General features: G+C 33.5%; 3 protein-coding genes across 3 annotated transcripts; all 3 read right to left on the minus strand.

Moving 5' to 3' along the window:
• Positions 1 to 1,125: 1,125 nt before the first annotated feature.
• On the minus strand, positions 1,126 to 2,344 carry LOC146944932 (Prefoldin chaperone subunit family protein). Its single transcript, XM_085743319.1, has 3 exons — positions 2,124 to 2,344; positions 1,520 to 1,589; positions 1,126 to 1,416 (listed from the first exon to the last, which is right to left on the minus strand). The coding sequence occupies exons 1-3, from the start codon at positions 2,220 to 2,222 to the stop codon at positions 1,364 to 1,366; spliced, it is 222 nt and encodes a 73-aa protein (XP_085599445.1). The 5' UTR covers positions 2,223 to 2,344; the 3' UTR covers positions 1,126 to 1,363.
• A 1,245-nt stretch (positions 2,345 to 3,589) lies between these two features.
• Positions 3,590 to 8,909, minus strand: LOC146944933 (uncharacterized). Its single transcript, XM_085743320.1, has 2 exons — positions 4,527 to 8,909; positions 3,590 to 4,048 (listed from the first exon to the last, which is right to left on the minus strand). The coding sequence occupies exons 1-2, from the start codon at positions 7,003 to 7,005 to the stop codon at positions 3,756 to 3,758; spliced, it is 2,772 nt and encodes a 923-aa protein (XP_085599446.1). The 5' UTR covers positions 7,006 to 8,909; the 3' UTR covers positions 3,590 to 3,755.
• A 1,000-nt stretch (positions 8,910 to 9,909) lies between these two features.
• Positions 9,910 to 13,758, minus strand: LOC146944934 (uncharacterized protein At4g37920). Its single transcript, XM_085743321.1, has 6 exons — positions 13,568 to 13,758; positions 13,185 to 13,468; positions 12,174 to 12,342; positions 11,464 to 11,708; positions 10,620 to 10,807; positions 9,910 to 10,533 (listed from the first exon to the last, which is right to left on the minus strand). Exons 1-6 carry the CDS (start codon positions 13,725 to 13,727, stop codon positions 10,374 to 10,376), a joined length of 1,206 nt encoding a protein of 401 aa, XP_085599447.1. The 5' UTR covers positions 13,728 to 13,758; the 3' UTR covers positions 9,910 to 10,373.
• Between the last annotated feature and the right edge of the window lie 2,172 nt (positions 13,759 to 15,930).

The raw sequence follows: 15,930 nt of genomic DNA on the forward strand, positions 1-15,930 counted from the left end.
AATCTAGGACCTAACAACTCCTAAGAAAATGAAGTCCCCAAGTGATAATAAGTCTCCAAGTGAATGCATTTTATGCATTTTAATGTGTTCATCCACAAATGAATATCTGACAGGAAATTTAGAAAATGTGGCCTCAACTAGGACACAAACTATTAAACTGGTAGGATGAACTTGTTTGCCAAACAACGCTGCTTTGAAAACAAGCTTAGAAGATGGACAAATGAGTTATAAGAAAACTTATAGACTTTGTTTAAGTTTAACATACTCAATGTCCAAATATGAAACACAAATATCAACTAACCACAAACTTAGGTTTATTGCGGATGAAAAGTTGTCCAACCACAACAGGAAATAAATTAAAGGATGACAGATCAAATCACATTTGTTTATTATTTGAGTAATGTTTGCATTGTTCAATAACTTTCTGGCATATATGTAATTTCATAATAACCTAAACTCATTTGATATGTGATTGAGATAAGAATAACATAATTTCTCTCATTTACGCACTAAAACTTCGAGATGGTGGGGGAAAAGTTGCAAGCACTTGTCCAGCAGTGGAGGAAGGAGGGGAAATCTGTTATCCGTCATGGTTCAATAGTCGGCTATCTCCACTTTCACCATACTATTCCAGTCTCTCCCTCTAGTTTGTTTGTCTATTTGGTGGAAGGGAGGGAAAGGAGCTGTTGGTGTCTACCGGCAGTGGAGGATGGAGGGAAGCATCCTCCGTTTGGCGGAATGTGTGGCTACCCAGCGTTAACCTGTTACTGCTCTCACCATCTTCTCGCCCTCTCTGTCCCCCCATCGGTTAATTGCTAGTGTTTATACTAACTCTATTGCTACTGTTATTTTCATAATTTTGTTCCTTATTTTGTTGTTTCTTTTTTCAAGGTCTTGCCCTCTTCCTCCCTCTCTCTCACTATTGTCTATGACATATAAGTGACTAAAAAGAAAATTCTTGATAAATCTTATTTTTGTGCCAGTTTATGTTTTCTTATGATCTTACCTTTTAGCTATGGACTCTGTAAACAATTTTGTCAGAGCTATACTATGTCATAAATTGCACAACAGTGTTGGAATGTAAGACGAGCAATCAAAACACATAAAAATAAAACTCAACCACCATGATGCAAAAGGACAAAATTCATAAAGGCTGGTTAAGCATTTCAATGTATTCATGAGAGGTTCATTTTGCAGACCGGAACAATATCATTAGAGTGAATGCATTTGATGTAATTTACAGAATCTAGGACCTAACAACTCCTAAGAAAATGAAGTCTCCAAGCGATAATAAGTCCTTATTGCCCTCATCTCACAGGAAAATCCTGCATTTCTACTTAACCACCAAAGTTCTAGCATAAAACTATACCGAAGAATTCAGGTTCTTTAGCTTGGCTTTGGCCGAATCAAGTTGTTCTGCAGAACACAAATTTTGGGGAGAAAATGTCAGGGAAATTGTCTGGCACCTTAAGCAAGCTTAAAAAATTGAAAAACAATGTCAAAGGTGAAAATTCCTTACTCTGCTCCATGTTTGCTGCTGTTTGGACAGTTGTGCGAAAAAACAAGTTCCCATTTTTCTGATAGACAGTCTACAATAACAACATAAAAAATATGTCATTTATGATTGTCATCAACCCTATACACAATCATCACAAAAATTCCCCTCTATGAAGCACGGACACTCATCAGACTAGGCATGCCTCCGTGAAGGACACGTGTCATGTCCAACACCGACACAACACCAACACATAATTACTCTGAATTATGTGATTTTCTCAAATTATTAGTGGTGTCCACGTGTCAGAGTCCATGTTCGTGCTTCATAGTAAAAATAAAAGAAGCATGGAATATGTTTGAGCTTATTTGAAACCAGTGACAAAAATATATATAAAATGGATTGATTTTGTAAAATTAATTCCGGCTTAAAGTAAGTTGAAGATAAATTGATTTACGGCATGTTTAAATACATGTAAAAGCTAATTGAACAATAAATTTGAGTATAAAAATCAATTCTATAATGGAATGCTCCAAATTCTACTCGAATCAATTCCCAGCAACCCTAATTGAATTAGGTGAATAGAAGCATATGAGAAGAAGAAGAAGAAGAGGTTAGTGTTACTGACTCTGGAAGAAGGAAGGGCGTTGAGTTCAGCAATAGCGACTTCATGACTCCTCATTTCATTCTTCAAATCGGAACCAATCGAACCAGAAACTGACGCCATAGTATCTGCCTGCAGTAACACCACCACACCAGTCTTCCTTCCACCTTGCTCAAACACAAAGCGAGCGGGTGGGTGGAGAGAGTCTCTAGAGTTTTTCTTTATAAAATACAGGCACGCAATTTCAATACATCAAATTTCCAAAATAGTCCTAGTTAATCAAAAATATTAATTAAATGAACCAAAAATATTAATTGAATGAACCAAAAATATTATCAAATTTACATTAAAATGTTTTTAATATTATCAAATTAGTCTCTCGATATACTTATTATCATATCAACCCCTATAAATACTTACTCTCTTATCCGTCTTCGTATGAAAAGAGTTAATGTCAAGAATAAGGGAATATTTTAACAACAATGCCTATTTTGAGTAACGAAATGCACAATCAAACGGTATTTTGAAATTTTGAGATATTAAGAAACTGTTGTGGTTATTCGTTACACATTCGGCGAACAAAATAACTATTTTTCCAACTATAGTATATGAAATTAGAGTGCAAAATCATCAACTACGATTTTCACATATATAATTTCAACATTGTTGTCATGTGATGATTTGGCACTCCAATTTTGCCCATAATATACGGTGTATATGAAAATCATAGTTGACAACGATCAAATTCCTAGTAATTATTATATTTATGTGAGTTTTGACATCTTGTTAAATTAATTTATCGTCCACTAAATGTAATCAACTACATATCTCAATCAACCTTCTCTCAAAAAAAAAAAAAAATATCTCAATCAACCTCAACCATCAAAATTGTTATATTAATTTTGATTGTGAAATTTGTGTGTCAAAATACCATTTCTATGTCTCCGATCATATTAACTTTTTTGTCTTTTTAAGTTGATTTTTTAAAAGAAAGAAAAAAAATTGGCTCTTCAGCTATTTCTCCATACTCTGCTTACCATTTTTGGACTAGTTAATTATTTTATCTAACCTATGTATAAGACACATTCTATTAAACCATCTAGAAAAATACCTTTGCATATCGTACATATTTCTTAAGGCTGTTTACAAGTTTAAAGATCTTCCTCATACTGTCATACACCTGACTGCCCCTACCTTCCACCAACTTCTATTGAAGAAGTTAAGCAAGGGGCAGACCAAACTATGAAAAAACTAGTAACTTACCAAACAAAACGTTCCAATATCAGGCTCAAATGGCTATTACATTGATGTAAGCCAAGCTCAAGTCAAAAAGACAAACCTATTGAAGTCCACCTATCAGTGTCGTATTTGATGTCTGTGTCGGTGATTCTCAGTATCAAAGCTACGTAATATCGAGAACTGTTCTGAATTTAAAAGGCAGAACAACACTGAAACCATATTTTAAGTATTTTATTTAGTGGATTGAGAAAGACTGGGAAATTATTATATGGCACATTGAAACAATGGAAATATGTATTATACAAGCTACAAACTCATTCAGTTACACATTTGCAAACTTATTAACCATGCATATTATAAGTTTCTAATGGCTTTCAACACTTTGATGCAAATGAGAACTTTTTTTATTTCCCTTATTTAGAAGTTTTTAACTGACAATAGCTTCAGAGCATCTTCCATGGATGGCCGATCTGATGATCTGCTTCTAGTGCAAAGCATAGCAACCTCAAGAACCAGTTTAATCTCTTCCATTGAACTGGCAGAGGTCACTTCATTGTCATTGTAAACTTCTCTTAGAAAAGTCTCCTGTGATTTGCTGTGAATGTTGGCTGCTGCACTTGTCAACCTTCCGCCGGTTAAAATTTCTAGAATCATCTTCCCAAAATTGTAGACATCGTTGCCGAGTTCCTCTACCATTGATTCATTGTATTCTGCCATAAAAATTAAAGCTAAAATCAGTGTTGATATAGTGTTATTTGTAAGGATGAAGGGTGGGTTTTGGAACAGGTTATTTATCTTATGACTTATGCAGTTGCATACACATTTAAGAGACTTTACAAAAATAACTTATAACATGTCCAACTTATTTCAATTAGCTGTTCATGATCGGTTATTAATATGGCTTACAACAAAAACAGTTTTACTACATTACCTCTTGATTGTAGAAGTAGCTTATACATATGTGCTTATATCATAAGTACTTATTATTTAATAAACACATATATAATTAAATTGTTTTTTCAGATGCACCCTAAGGCACGTGAATATTAGTGGTTGCATAAAGTCATGTACTTTTCATGCACTTCATAGTCTTACTCATTTTCATATAGTTAAGAATGGAAACAAAATACTGGATGAAATATCTATTAATTCTTATTCTAATACACACTGTCCAAACTTTTGTCATACCTGTTTCATGCTTAGTTGTAGTAGGAGATGAGCCTTTGCTCAACTGTATGACATGTTTGAACCCAAATTCAGCCAAATGAGGTTCCATATCTTCATCAAATACAACGTTGGTCGAATTCAAATCTCCATGTGGTATAGCTGGGTAACATTCATGGTGAAGAAAGCAAAGTCCCCTTGCAATTCCAACTATTGTTCTGAATTTACCTGACCAATCCCATTCCATTCCAATTTTCTCAGCCAAATTTCCATTTGGCAAGTAATCATACAAAAGGTAAACTAGTTGCTGGTTGTAGCAAAAACCCAACAACCTGATTAAATTCTTGTGCCTTGCTGCATTTCCTAGCCTCATTATAAATTCTGACACCAACTTAATGCTCCTTGTTTCCCATTCAATCTTCTTCACTAAAACTGTTATACCTGTTGGAAGAACTGCTTTTGTAACTTGTGTATGTTCAGCATCAACTACATTGAAGCTTGTCAAGACATCATTTGGTGTGAATTGTGGTAGTCCAACAAATGAAACCATTTTCCATCGACTCTCAAACCCCTTTTTGAAATGAAGTATTCCAAAGCCCAATACCAGAAGGATTATTAGCAACCCTACAGAGAGTAACCGAATATGTGTAAGCTTCCAAGTGTTTGTGCTGCCTAATATTCCTACTGACTTAATACACGGTCTTAATGGAACTCCACATAGCTCTGAATTTCCAACAAATGCACTACTGTCCATTAATTCGAATGACTTTCCTTTTGGTATTGAACCTGAGATATTGTTGAAAGACACATTGAGAAGTTTTATACTTGATGAACTTCCAAATTTTTCAGGTATGAGGCCATTGAGCTTATTGTTAGATAAATCTACACTTCCAAGAATAGGGATATCTGCCAGCTCCTCGGGTATTGAACCTGAGATATTGTTGAAAGACACATTGAGAAGTTTTAAACTTGATGAACTTCCAAACTTTTCAGGTATGAGGCCATTGAGTTTATTGTTAGATAAATCTAAACTTTCAAGAATAGGGATATCTGCCAGCTCCTCGGGTATTTGACCTGTCAAATTATTGTCAGATAATTCGATTATCATAAGAGCTTGACATTTCGAAACACTTTTTGGTATTGTTCCAGATAAGTTGTTTCTACCAAGACGAATTGTTGAAATTGATTTGCATGACTCAAATGAAGGAAGATTGCCTAAAATACCGCAAGAATATGCTGAGAAATTTTGAAGTTGTGGCATAGACCAAATTTGTGAAGGGATGTTTCCTCCTAATTGCATATTATAAGAGACACTGAAATACTTCAACTGAGTAGCTTGACAAATACTTGGTGGTATGCTGCCATTGAAGTTGTTTACGGAGACATCCACCGCCTTGAGTTTGGAGTTTTTGCCTAAACTCTTTGGGAGTGATCCAGAGAAGCGATTGTGAGAAATGAGAAGAAATTCTAAGGATGGTAGTTCTGCAATGCCTTCAGGTACAATGCCACTCATGTCATTCGACGCAAGACTAAGTATGCTTAAGCTTTTTAGCTCTGAAAAGCTTTCAGGAATCGACCCAGAAAGCAAATTATCAGAGAGATCTAAAAATGTGAGAAGTTTTATTTTGCTGAACTCACTTGGTATTGATCCTGTTAGCTGGTTTATGGACAGAAGAAGTATTCGCAAATTGGTGAGACTGGAAAGTTCCTTTGGAATAGAACCAGATAGATTAGCATCTCCTATCTCAAGAGTCTGAAGCTGACTCATATTACCTAGTTGAGGTGGAATGAAACCATGGTAAGAATTGGAGCCAATTTCCATGCTAGTCACTGTTTTGAGGTTACCAAGTTCTGGTGGTATACTTCCTGTGAGAGAATTTACAGCTAGAAGAAGAGACTCAAGGCTTCTGAAAGAACCATATTCAGATGGAATGCTTCCACTGAAGGAATTTCCAAATAGGTTGAGAATCTTAAGATTTTCCAATTCTGAAAATTCAGCAGGTAATTGACCTGAAAAGCTGTTTTCCCAGGCATCAAATACAACCAAACTTTTGAGTTTAGAAATTCCTTTTGGGAACTGACCGGAAAAATTGTTTGTGCCTATATCTAAGCTTTTCAAGTTTGTGAGGTTGAAAATTTCTGGTGGAAGTTTACCAGAGAATAAATTATTGCTTAGATTGAAATCAATAACCTCTGTGAAGACACTGAGTTGCTTACCTGATAGTACACCACCTAGTTTCTTCATGGAAAGGTCTATGGAAGTTACATTTGAGTCCTTGTTACACTTGATGCCTGACCAAGAACATGCATAGGAACTTCCACTTTCAGTTAAGTTCCCACCAGAGGGCACCACCCAGTCATGCAAGCTATTATCATCGTCTATAAGCTCAGATTTTAGACTTAGTAGTGCTTGTGAATAAGGATCAATTGCTAAAGATGACGATGATGATAAGATGAAAGTACAGAGGAGATTAATGAAGTAGAAGAATTTGAAAATCTCCATTGAAACTTAGAGAGAAGAAGGAAAAGGAACAATTGTAGCTACAAAGGTGATGGTATGAGTATAAGAGTAAGTTTTAAGTGTATTTTGTTGTGGTATGAGGACTGCATGGGTAATAGTGAAAAAGAAATGATAATAACTATTCTGCCAACCATACAAGGATGCAGTTCATATTTTGCAAGGGTGTGTGTAAATTCAACAACAGATGTAAAGACTTTAATAAGTAGAGCATCTATAATGGTCCTTCCCCTAGTGTGGTGTCAAATTTTTGGGTGCCGATTCATTTGGACAGTTGCGAAAAAACAAGTTCCCATTTTTCTGATACACAGTCTACAGTAACAACATAAAAAATAAGTCATTTATGATTGTCATCAACCCTATACACGATCATCACAAAGATTCCCCTTTGTCAAAAAAGAGTTGGGGGAATAACAGGGTAAAACTAAAGGAATCCCTTTATTTTTGTTCATCACTTCAGAGCAAGGAAAACAAGAACAACATAGCAAAATAATGAGCAGAGTAAACATGTGCACATGAACAATAATGCTAGTTTTGTCATTTACTAAATCTCAGAAATTCTCATATTAGTCTCAGTTAGAATGGCCAAGACACATTCCACAAACACTTGTTGAAATAGAAATATTAAAAATAAAAGAAGCATGGTATAAGTTTGTTCTTAATTCTTGCACCAAGCAATTCACTCAAATTATGCTTTTGTTTAATATCTGCAGGACGCGAATTTTCGTCATATGGCATCTGAGTTGAAATTGAATATCAGAAGTGATGGTTATGTGAATGTTAATGATTTACTAAACCTAAATTTCAAGACATTTGCTAATATTCCTCTATGATCCCACACTATTGAATTAGGGAGGTCAGTGGATCTAATATATGTTTGTATGCTGTTGGTTTCTGTTTTAATGAGATTCTTTTGTCTCATTATCTGAGAATCATTTTGATGAAAGTGTCAAAATCAATATATAAAGTAAAGTCATATTGTTGATATTAGCCAGACTCCAAAATGTTGTTTATTGTTATTGTTATGAAGCATAAAAGACTGCATCGAGTTCGATGACACTTTGAACATTGAATATTACTTTACTTGTTATCCTTGTTTCACTTCCATACAAGTTTTCTTTCTTACCCTATTCTTAGAAGATAGAAGATTGATTCTTACTACAAGTCTTACTCTTGGATAAACAGTTAGAGTGTCAGATTATGGATTAAGAATTTAGTGATCCATCCTTTCAGCAACTCATTACGTTATAAATTAATAATTTAGTAAATTGATTAGGAACATATACATGTTGTCTGTATTACAGACTTCGCCTGCCCGTGGATTTTAACCTGGTTCTGTCTGTATTATGCTGCCTGAGAGAAGAAGGAAAAGGGACAATTGTAACTACAAAGGTGATGGTGTGAGTATAATATATGTTTTAAGTGTATTTTGTTTTGTGGTATGAGGACTGCATGGGTAATAGAGAAAAAGAAATGGCATTGTGCATGTGAAACAAGAAAATAACTATTCTGCCAAACCATGACAAGGATGCAGTTCATATTTTGTAAGGGTGTGTGTAAATTCAACAACAGATGTAAAGATTTTAATAAGGAGAGCATCTATAGTGGTCCTTCCCCTAGTGTGGTGTCAAATTTTTGGATGTTAATTCATAAAACTGATATACTAAGCACCTTCTCCTGAAAAAAAATAAAAAAAATTTCGTCCCTCAATCGAAAATAAAATACCGGTTCGACTTAACTGAGTATTATTTATTTAAATATCTTAGTTACACCAAGTTTTTTTTGTCATGTAGTGTTATGTCACGTCAAACCAAATGGCGTGATATACAACTGTATGACAAAAAAAAATTGGTAAAACTAAGACATTTAGATAAATAATACTCGATTTAAAACGGACTAGTAATTTATTTTTGTTTGAGCGTATAAAAAAAATGTTCCCTTGCTTGTCTTTAGTTTTTGGGTGTCATTTATATGAATTTTTTTAGTAATATGAATTATTATGTTAAAGTGCAATAATGTGTATTTTTTTTTTTTGGTCAGGTAATAATGTGTATTTATTTGTAAATATTTTGGAAGTGTTGATTAAAGGGGATTAAGTTTTATTTTTTGAAAGAAGGGGATTAATTGTTTAGTAGGCATTAATATTAATACTAGAAATATATATATATATATATATATATATATATATATATGTATGTATGTATATATATATATATATATATATAAAAGGGATGATGTGACATTTTATAAGACACTTATTTGAAAGTGCAACGTTGTAACTATTTTTTGAGATGTAAAGCTACACAAAATCAATTCAAATCCATATTTAAAAAGAGGAACAAAAAATTGAATAAGGTGATATACAAGCCATGATTCGATTGGTTGAATTAGATGAAAAAAAATTAAAAAAAAAAGTAAAATAAATAAATAACAACAATAAAACTCGGTCGAACCAAACTGCGATTCAGGTTCAATTAGACTTGATGAAATCGAGGTCAAACTAATCGACGAATTTATCGGTTCCTAGTTGAAATGGGCAATTCAATCTACTATTTTAAAAATTGATTAAACTAAAATTTTGTAATGAAAAAAGCAAAAATGTCGTATGCAAGTCTTAACTCAATTGACAATGTCGATATTGTCAGACTAAAGCCCTTTTTATACAGGTTCGAACCTAGGATCTGACAGCTATGTGTGTAAATTTCAGTTGGTGCAAAAAAAGGGATAAAACTAAGTCAAATTAAAGGTATGTCTGGTTAGAGGGGTGGAGCCTTGTTGGCCTCTTTTACCTCTTCAGGTTGTTCTGCAATTACATTCCGTGTTTGATAGAACAAATATTACCACAGGTTAATTTTGTTTTACTTCTAAACAAAAAAACAATCTTCTATAGACAGAAATCAAACAACCATTGTAATTTTTCAACTGTGCTCATTTTCCTCAGCCTTCAAAGACATGGCCACTGGAATATATTCTATTTACAACCATATATAATAACATAAGAGACCTGGTCAAGACTAAGTTTAGTAGATATGTTGCATTTCTTCAGTCTACCATGTAACATTTCACTCCCACGTGCAAATGACACAATCGCCTACTCAAATTTCAAAGTCTAATAGTAAAAAAAAGGGTAAACTAACCTAACTTTTGATGTTACAATCATGATTGTTGTCTAGCTTTGTTTCCTGATTCAGCTTACTCTGTTGTAGACAAATTCCGAAGTGTCTAAATATAAACACTTATTTAGAGCAATGCTGTTGTAAATCCGGATCTGCACTTGATGGACATCAGAAAATCTGATGCACAATATTATGCTTTAGAGTAGGAAAACCACCTTAGTATGTTTCCCACCCTCTTCACATGAAGTTCCTCTCCACAACCTTCTTTAACATCTCCAATTTTTCGACGATCTCTGGATTCAACAGATCCCTTGCTTCCCTAATGAGGGTGCCTTCTTTGCTCAAATGATAAGCATCGACCACAGTCTTTATCCACGTGTGAAGCTTCTCTGGTGTCCTGAAATAGATATTAAGAAGTTACCACAACTGAATTCAATTTCGAGATGACTAGTTATTCTGATATGTTATACATGTGTGACGTACGTGTACAAACTATCCTCATTGTTTCCTTCAAGTTCTTCTCCAGGTGTAAATGCATCTTTAAGGGCCGACAGTTGCTCCTCAGGATCCTCAATTCGAAGAATATACTTGACTATTCGAATCTCTTTTGGAACGAGTCTCTGAAGATTTGCCACTGAAGTCTTGTATAAATGAAAGAGGATGTCTTTTACCTACAAATAAATGTTCTGATTTAAAAACTAAATAGGCAATAGCTGGTAATATATAATGCAAGAAATTTTACCATATAATATCTAGCTAAGCAGAATACGATCCTGAATGCGTAGGTTTGTTTAATGGACAAGGTCAAATTGTCCACCTCATTATACTATTCAATTAACAAGATCCTCATATTTTGTAATGACAACACACGTGTAAATTATGTCAAAGCATCACACATCATATGAAAGACTTCATCAACTAATGTAGCTTGCGAGTAGTGGATCAATATCAACTCACATTCCCTTGAGTTTTTGAGTAAGCGTACAAGTATGCCTCGTTTGCTTGTTATTTTCCCCCAAATATTCAATCTCTCTTATCTCCCCTTCAAAAACTAAGCATGGGCAGGATAAAAACATTATAGATAAGGAAATTAATTAAGTTGTGTACTGCCATAAATTATGCTGCAATGGTGTGTTGGTAAAAGATGACTATATAGTAGAAGACTAACTAAATGTAAAACAGACTAACTATCTACCTTATCCACTTTGTTGCATTGCAGTGTAGAGAAACTATTTCAAAAATAATTCAAAATTCCCTATCCTCCATATTCGTGAAATTAAATAGCAGTACATGTAAAGGAAAGTCCTGAGGTGACCATAAATTTTACCTCATCTTTTGTCATGTTTGAATCCTTGGCAGCAGCCCAAGCTTTGGTGATCATCAATACCAGTGTCGAATCAAGTTCTTTTTTTTCAGCCAAATTGTCTATCTTCCTACAGGCAGCATCAAGTGTGGGAGAATTCATAATATCTTGGAACTTCAGCTGTGCAGCATTTATCTGCTCAATGCTTTCTGTAGCACCATCATAGGCTTGTACAGCAGCAAAGCATGCTTCCCCAAGCTTTGTCAGTTCTTTTCACATAAAACAAAAAACATTATAGGTTTTAAAGGGTGAAATTAATCAAATATGAAAACATGGACTAACCAATTCAACACACTTCTTAATATGTGACATCTAGCAGATGATATTGGTTTTATATGTATGTATTCTGAGGATAAGAATCAGAATTCCACACAGCTTAACAAAGACAATATCCAAAAGTTCTCCTAATTATGGTTATATTCGAATTAAAGCTTCAATCCAGAAGTATTTTGCTTCTACAAATTAAATATTTTAAGTTCCATACAATTCATAAATCCAATGTTCAACCATTGAAAAGCACCATTGTCTAGTTAAAATCCAAGGAAGAAACGTAACAAACTTTTGAACTGGATGAATATGGTTCATGATAAGCCACACAAAAAAACAGTTAATGCAATTCAGTATGATACTGCACACCAAATTCAAATTTCAAAAACGACAAAAAGTTATCACACCATTTTGTTTTTCTGCATCTTTGTAGTAGGACTGAGTCACTGTGTGAAGATGCTCAAAGAATTCATTTGTAAAATCCTTCCTACGCTTGGAGACAATATTGCTAATTTCAGACGGATCCTTTCTGATTACATCCAGAAGATCATTATGTCTCTGAACATCCTCATCAATCTACACGAGCAGTTCACAATAAATTAGCACTACGACTATAATATGTTCCTGTTTCTTATATTCCAATTAACATACCACATAAAGCAACTTCTTCATAATCACATTCATTTTGGATAAAGTCCACCACAAATGCTTGTCTACGAGAGAGATGTTAAAAAAAATCGACAATAATTCCTAAGTGTTTGAAACGACAACTACTAGCATAAATTGAAATTAACTTTTGTATATAAAATTTCAACAAAAACAAAATCCTTTAATTATTGATAAATGCCTATACATAGCAGAGCTACAAAGGTGCTATATAGAGTATGGATTTTGAACAAATCCCTATATTGTTTCGCAATATGGTATTTACTATAAAGTGTTGCCAAATAATTGCTATTCTGGCAATGTTGCCAATCGTGGATCGCGAAAAATAACGCTTTGTTCAAATTCTATGCAGCAATGTTATAATGCTGCTGCAATAGCCGCTATTTGTCAATATTGTGTACTAAATAGTGTATTGCAGAACAATAGCAGTTTGTTAAAATTCCCTTTATGATATAGAACTGTTATAGCTGCTATTTAATAGCAGCGCTATACCACAAACTGCTATGGAAATTGATCTACGAGTCCCTCGTGTTTGCTCAAATGCCCCTCGATTTATCAGACCACACCTCCCAACGCCACAAACCTATCAGAAGTTACGTTTAGATCACCTTGTTTTCGGCCTTTTTGTTGAGCAGTTTGTCTGTGGGGCCCATAGAGCAATTTCCAACTGCTATTATCCGTAATTGACAAACCTTCACGACGCTAAACAACTAATTGACAGTCTGGAGAAGCAAATTTAAAACAAAACAAACCTCTTTGAGCTTCCTCGCGAGACGGAGTAGCTTTTCCTTCAAAACAGGATCAGTCTCAGAAACTGCTTTATCGTTACACCGTGCAAAAAAATGAGGTCTAATGTTATTCCATTCTCTGCTAAAAGCTAACAACCTTCTCCAATCAGTTGGAGTAGGTTTATCAACCATGAAAACACCAATGAGTTTATCACAAACTCCAATCATTTTGCTTTCATCTACCACATCACTCGAAGCATTATCTTCGTTTGAAGCAACGTAGTTACAGGGTTGTAAACTTCTTCGTCCTAAATAGACAGATAATAACATAGAAAAAGTTAATAATAATTAAAAAAATTGAATGAATTTGAATACTACATGATGATAAACCCTGAACGGTTACTTACTTGTTAGGGTTTGAAGTTTGGTGAAAGAGACGGAGCGAGAAAAGGGAAGTGAAGTCATTTTGATTGGTGAAGAATGGGTTGAATGAGGTGATGAAGAAGAAGAGATGAAAGGTGATGGAAGAGAAGAACGCAACGGTAGAATTGAAGTGTGTAACTCCATCAAGTGAGTTTCGATTCTGCGCAGTGTTTTTCTCTGATTATTGCAAGAACTGGGGTTTATCTAATTATCTTCCTCCGCCTAATTTTCTCAATCAACTTTTTTTTTTTTTTGTGGTACTAAATTAATTACTAAACATTTCTAGATGAGATTAATTAGAATAGACTGACTAGGGGTGTTCGCGGTCCGGTTTGGATCGGTTTTGAGGTAAAAAATCAACCGATCCAAAATAAAAATCAAGTGCGGTTCGGTTCGGTTTGGATGATTATGTTAAAAAAATCCGAACCGATCCGATCCAAATATATGCGGTTTAATTTGGATCGGTTTTTGGATATCCAAAGTGTAACATGTGATTTTTTTATTAATATTAATATTACTCATACACAATAAAATAATAGGTTTGATACATAATATGACACAAATTTATTAAAAAAGTTAACATTACACAATGAAAATGATTGATTATATTTGAAATAGATGAAGTAGTAATAATATATATTAAATTAATGTAATATATAAGATTAAATACCAATAAGCAATATATTAATGCAATATATAATACTAATAAAAATAATAAATATGTATGAAAATTTACTTTTGCGGTTCGGTTTGGTTTGGTTATGTTTTGAAAAGACAATCCGAAAACCGATCCGATCATAGCGGTTTTTCCAAAACAACATCCAAACACATCCAAAAATATTCGGTTTTTTGCGGTTTTCGGTTTTTTTGGATCGGTTTTCGGTTTTATTTTGGATCGGTTTGGATTTGAACACCCCTAAGACTGACAATGTAAAACAACTTTACACTATCAACCAATTAAAATCACTCAATTAGACACATCATCTTAAGTGTTAAAAAAAGAAAAATCAAATAAAATATTTTCCAATAAATATCATATCTCACGTTTCTTAATTGAGGCATTTGATTTAGAAGTTTTCAATATTCATTTAGAGGCTTTTGCATAATGAAGAGGCTAACAATCAAAATGGTGTGGCATTGAGTAGAATTTTTTGAACATAGACCATCCCAATAATGCTTCTATTTTAGTACCAGTGCAACATGTGACTATTTCTCCCTATAGTAAACATACTTTTCGCAACCTATATACCGACATACAAACTTCATAATCTCCTATCCATACTATTTCCATCCAAGACATGGTAATGTACAAGTTTCTAAGATTCCTTTGTGAAAATTCAATTGTTTTTCTCCTTCTCAACCCTTTTGTTTTAAAATTGAAAACATGTTTGTAAATGTGAACATGTTGTAGCCTTAATCTACAATTCACTTCATATCACTATTATGATTATCACTTATGAATTATGATTTGACAACACATATAGTCTCAATTCATATTTAATTTGATGGAAGAAGATATTGAAATTTGACTATTTCAGGAAGAGTTTACTACATTTCCTTGGCAATGATAATTTGAGCTCCAAAACCTTCCAACTAACATTACATAACCTATAAGTAGATTCTGCTACAAAATTTTGATTATCGTTCAAAATCTAAAGTATGAAACAAAGTCATAGTGAAAATTGCTAAACAGAATGGGGAAAAAAATCAGTGTATATATGCCCAATCTGCATCTGAACTATGTCTTCCTCCAAATCATGAAGAAAGAAACAAATTTAAAAAAGAAGTTATTGGTTTTAGAGAGAGTGAAAAAGGAAGAATATTGATGATTGGGATGAGAAAGAAAGGCACCAAAGATTAAATCTGGGATATGGCAATTATTGGAAATGATTTTATTTGATTCTTCCTTATTTTAACAATTAAGATGATGTGTTTAATTTGGTGAATTTAATTGGTTGATAGTGTAAAGTTGTTTTACACTGTCAGTCTATTTTAATTAATCTCTTTCTAGATTACTCTTATATTTATTTTCTCTTATAATTTAGAGAAAATAACTCTTATATTCTTATAATTTTTCAAAAATGTCTAAAAAAAAAACTCTTACATTTGAACATCTCTAAATTTCATACGCTTGTTTAACATTCTTTTTTCTTTATATTTTTCTTTCTAGCATATCATCAACATATCACATTACTCTCTCCATATACTCATAAATTAAGGTTAAGGTAGTATTTTTTTTTATATAGATAGTTGAAATGAGAATAGTTTATAGATAAATGAAATGATAAGTCATTGAAAAATTACAAAACATAACTTTTTTACTTAAATCACAACAACAACAACAACG

The sequence above is a fragment of the Medicago sativa genome, chromosome 2, assembly GCF_051527215.1.
Source record: "Medicago sativa cultivar Bolivia chromosome 2, Bolivia_mono, whole genome shotgun sequence".
NCBI lineage: Eukaryota > Viridiplantae > Streptophyta > Magnoliopsida > Fabales > Fabaceae > Medicago > Medicago sativa.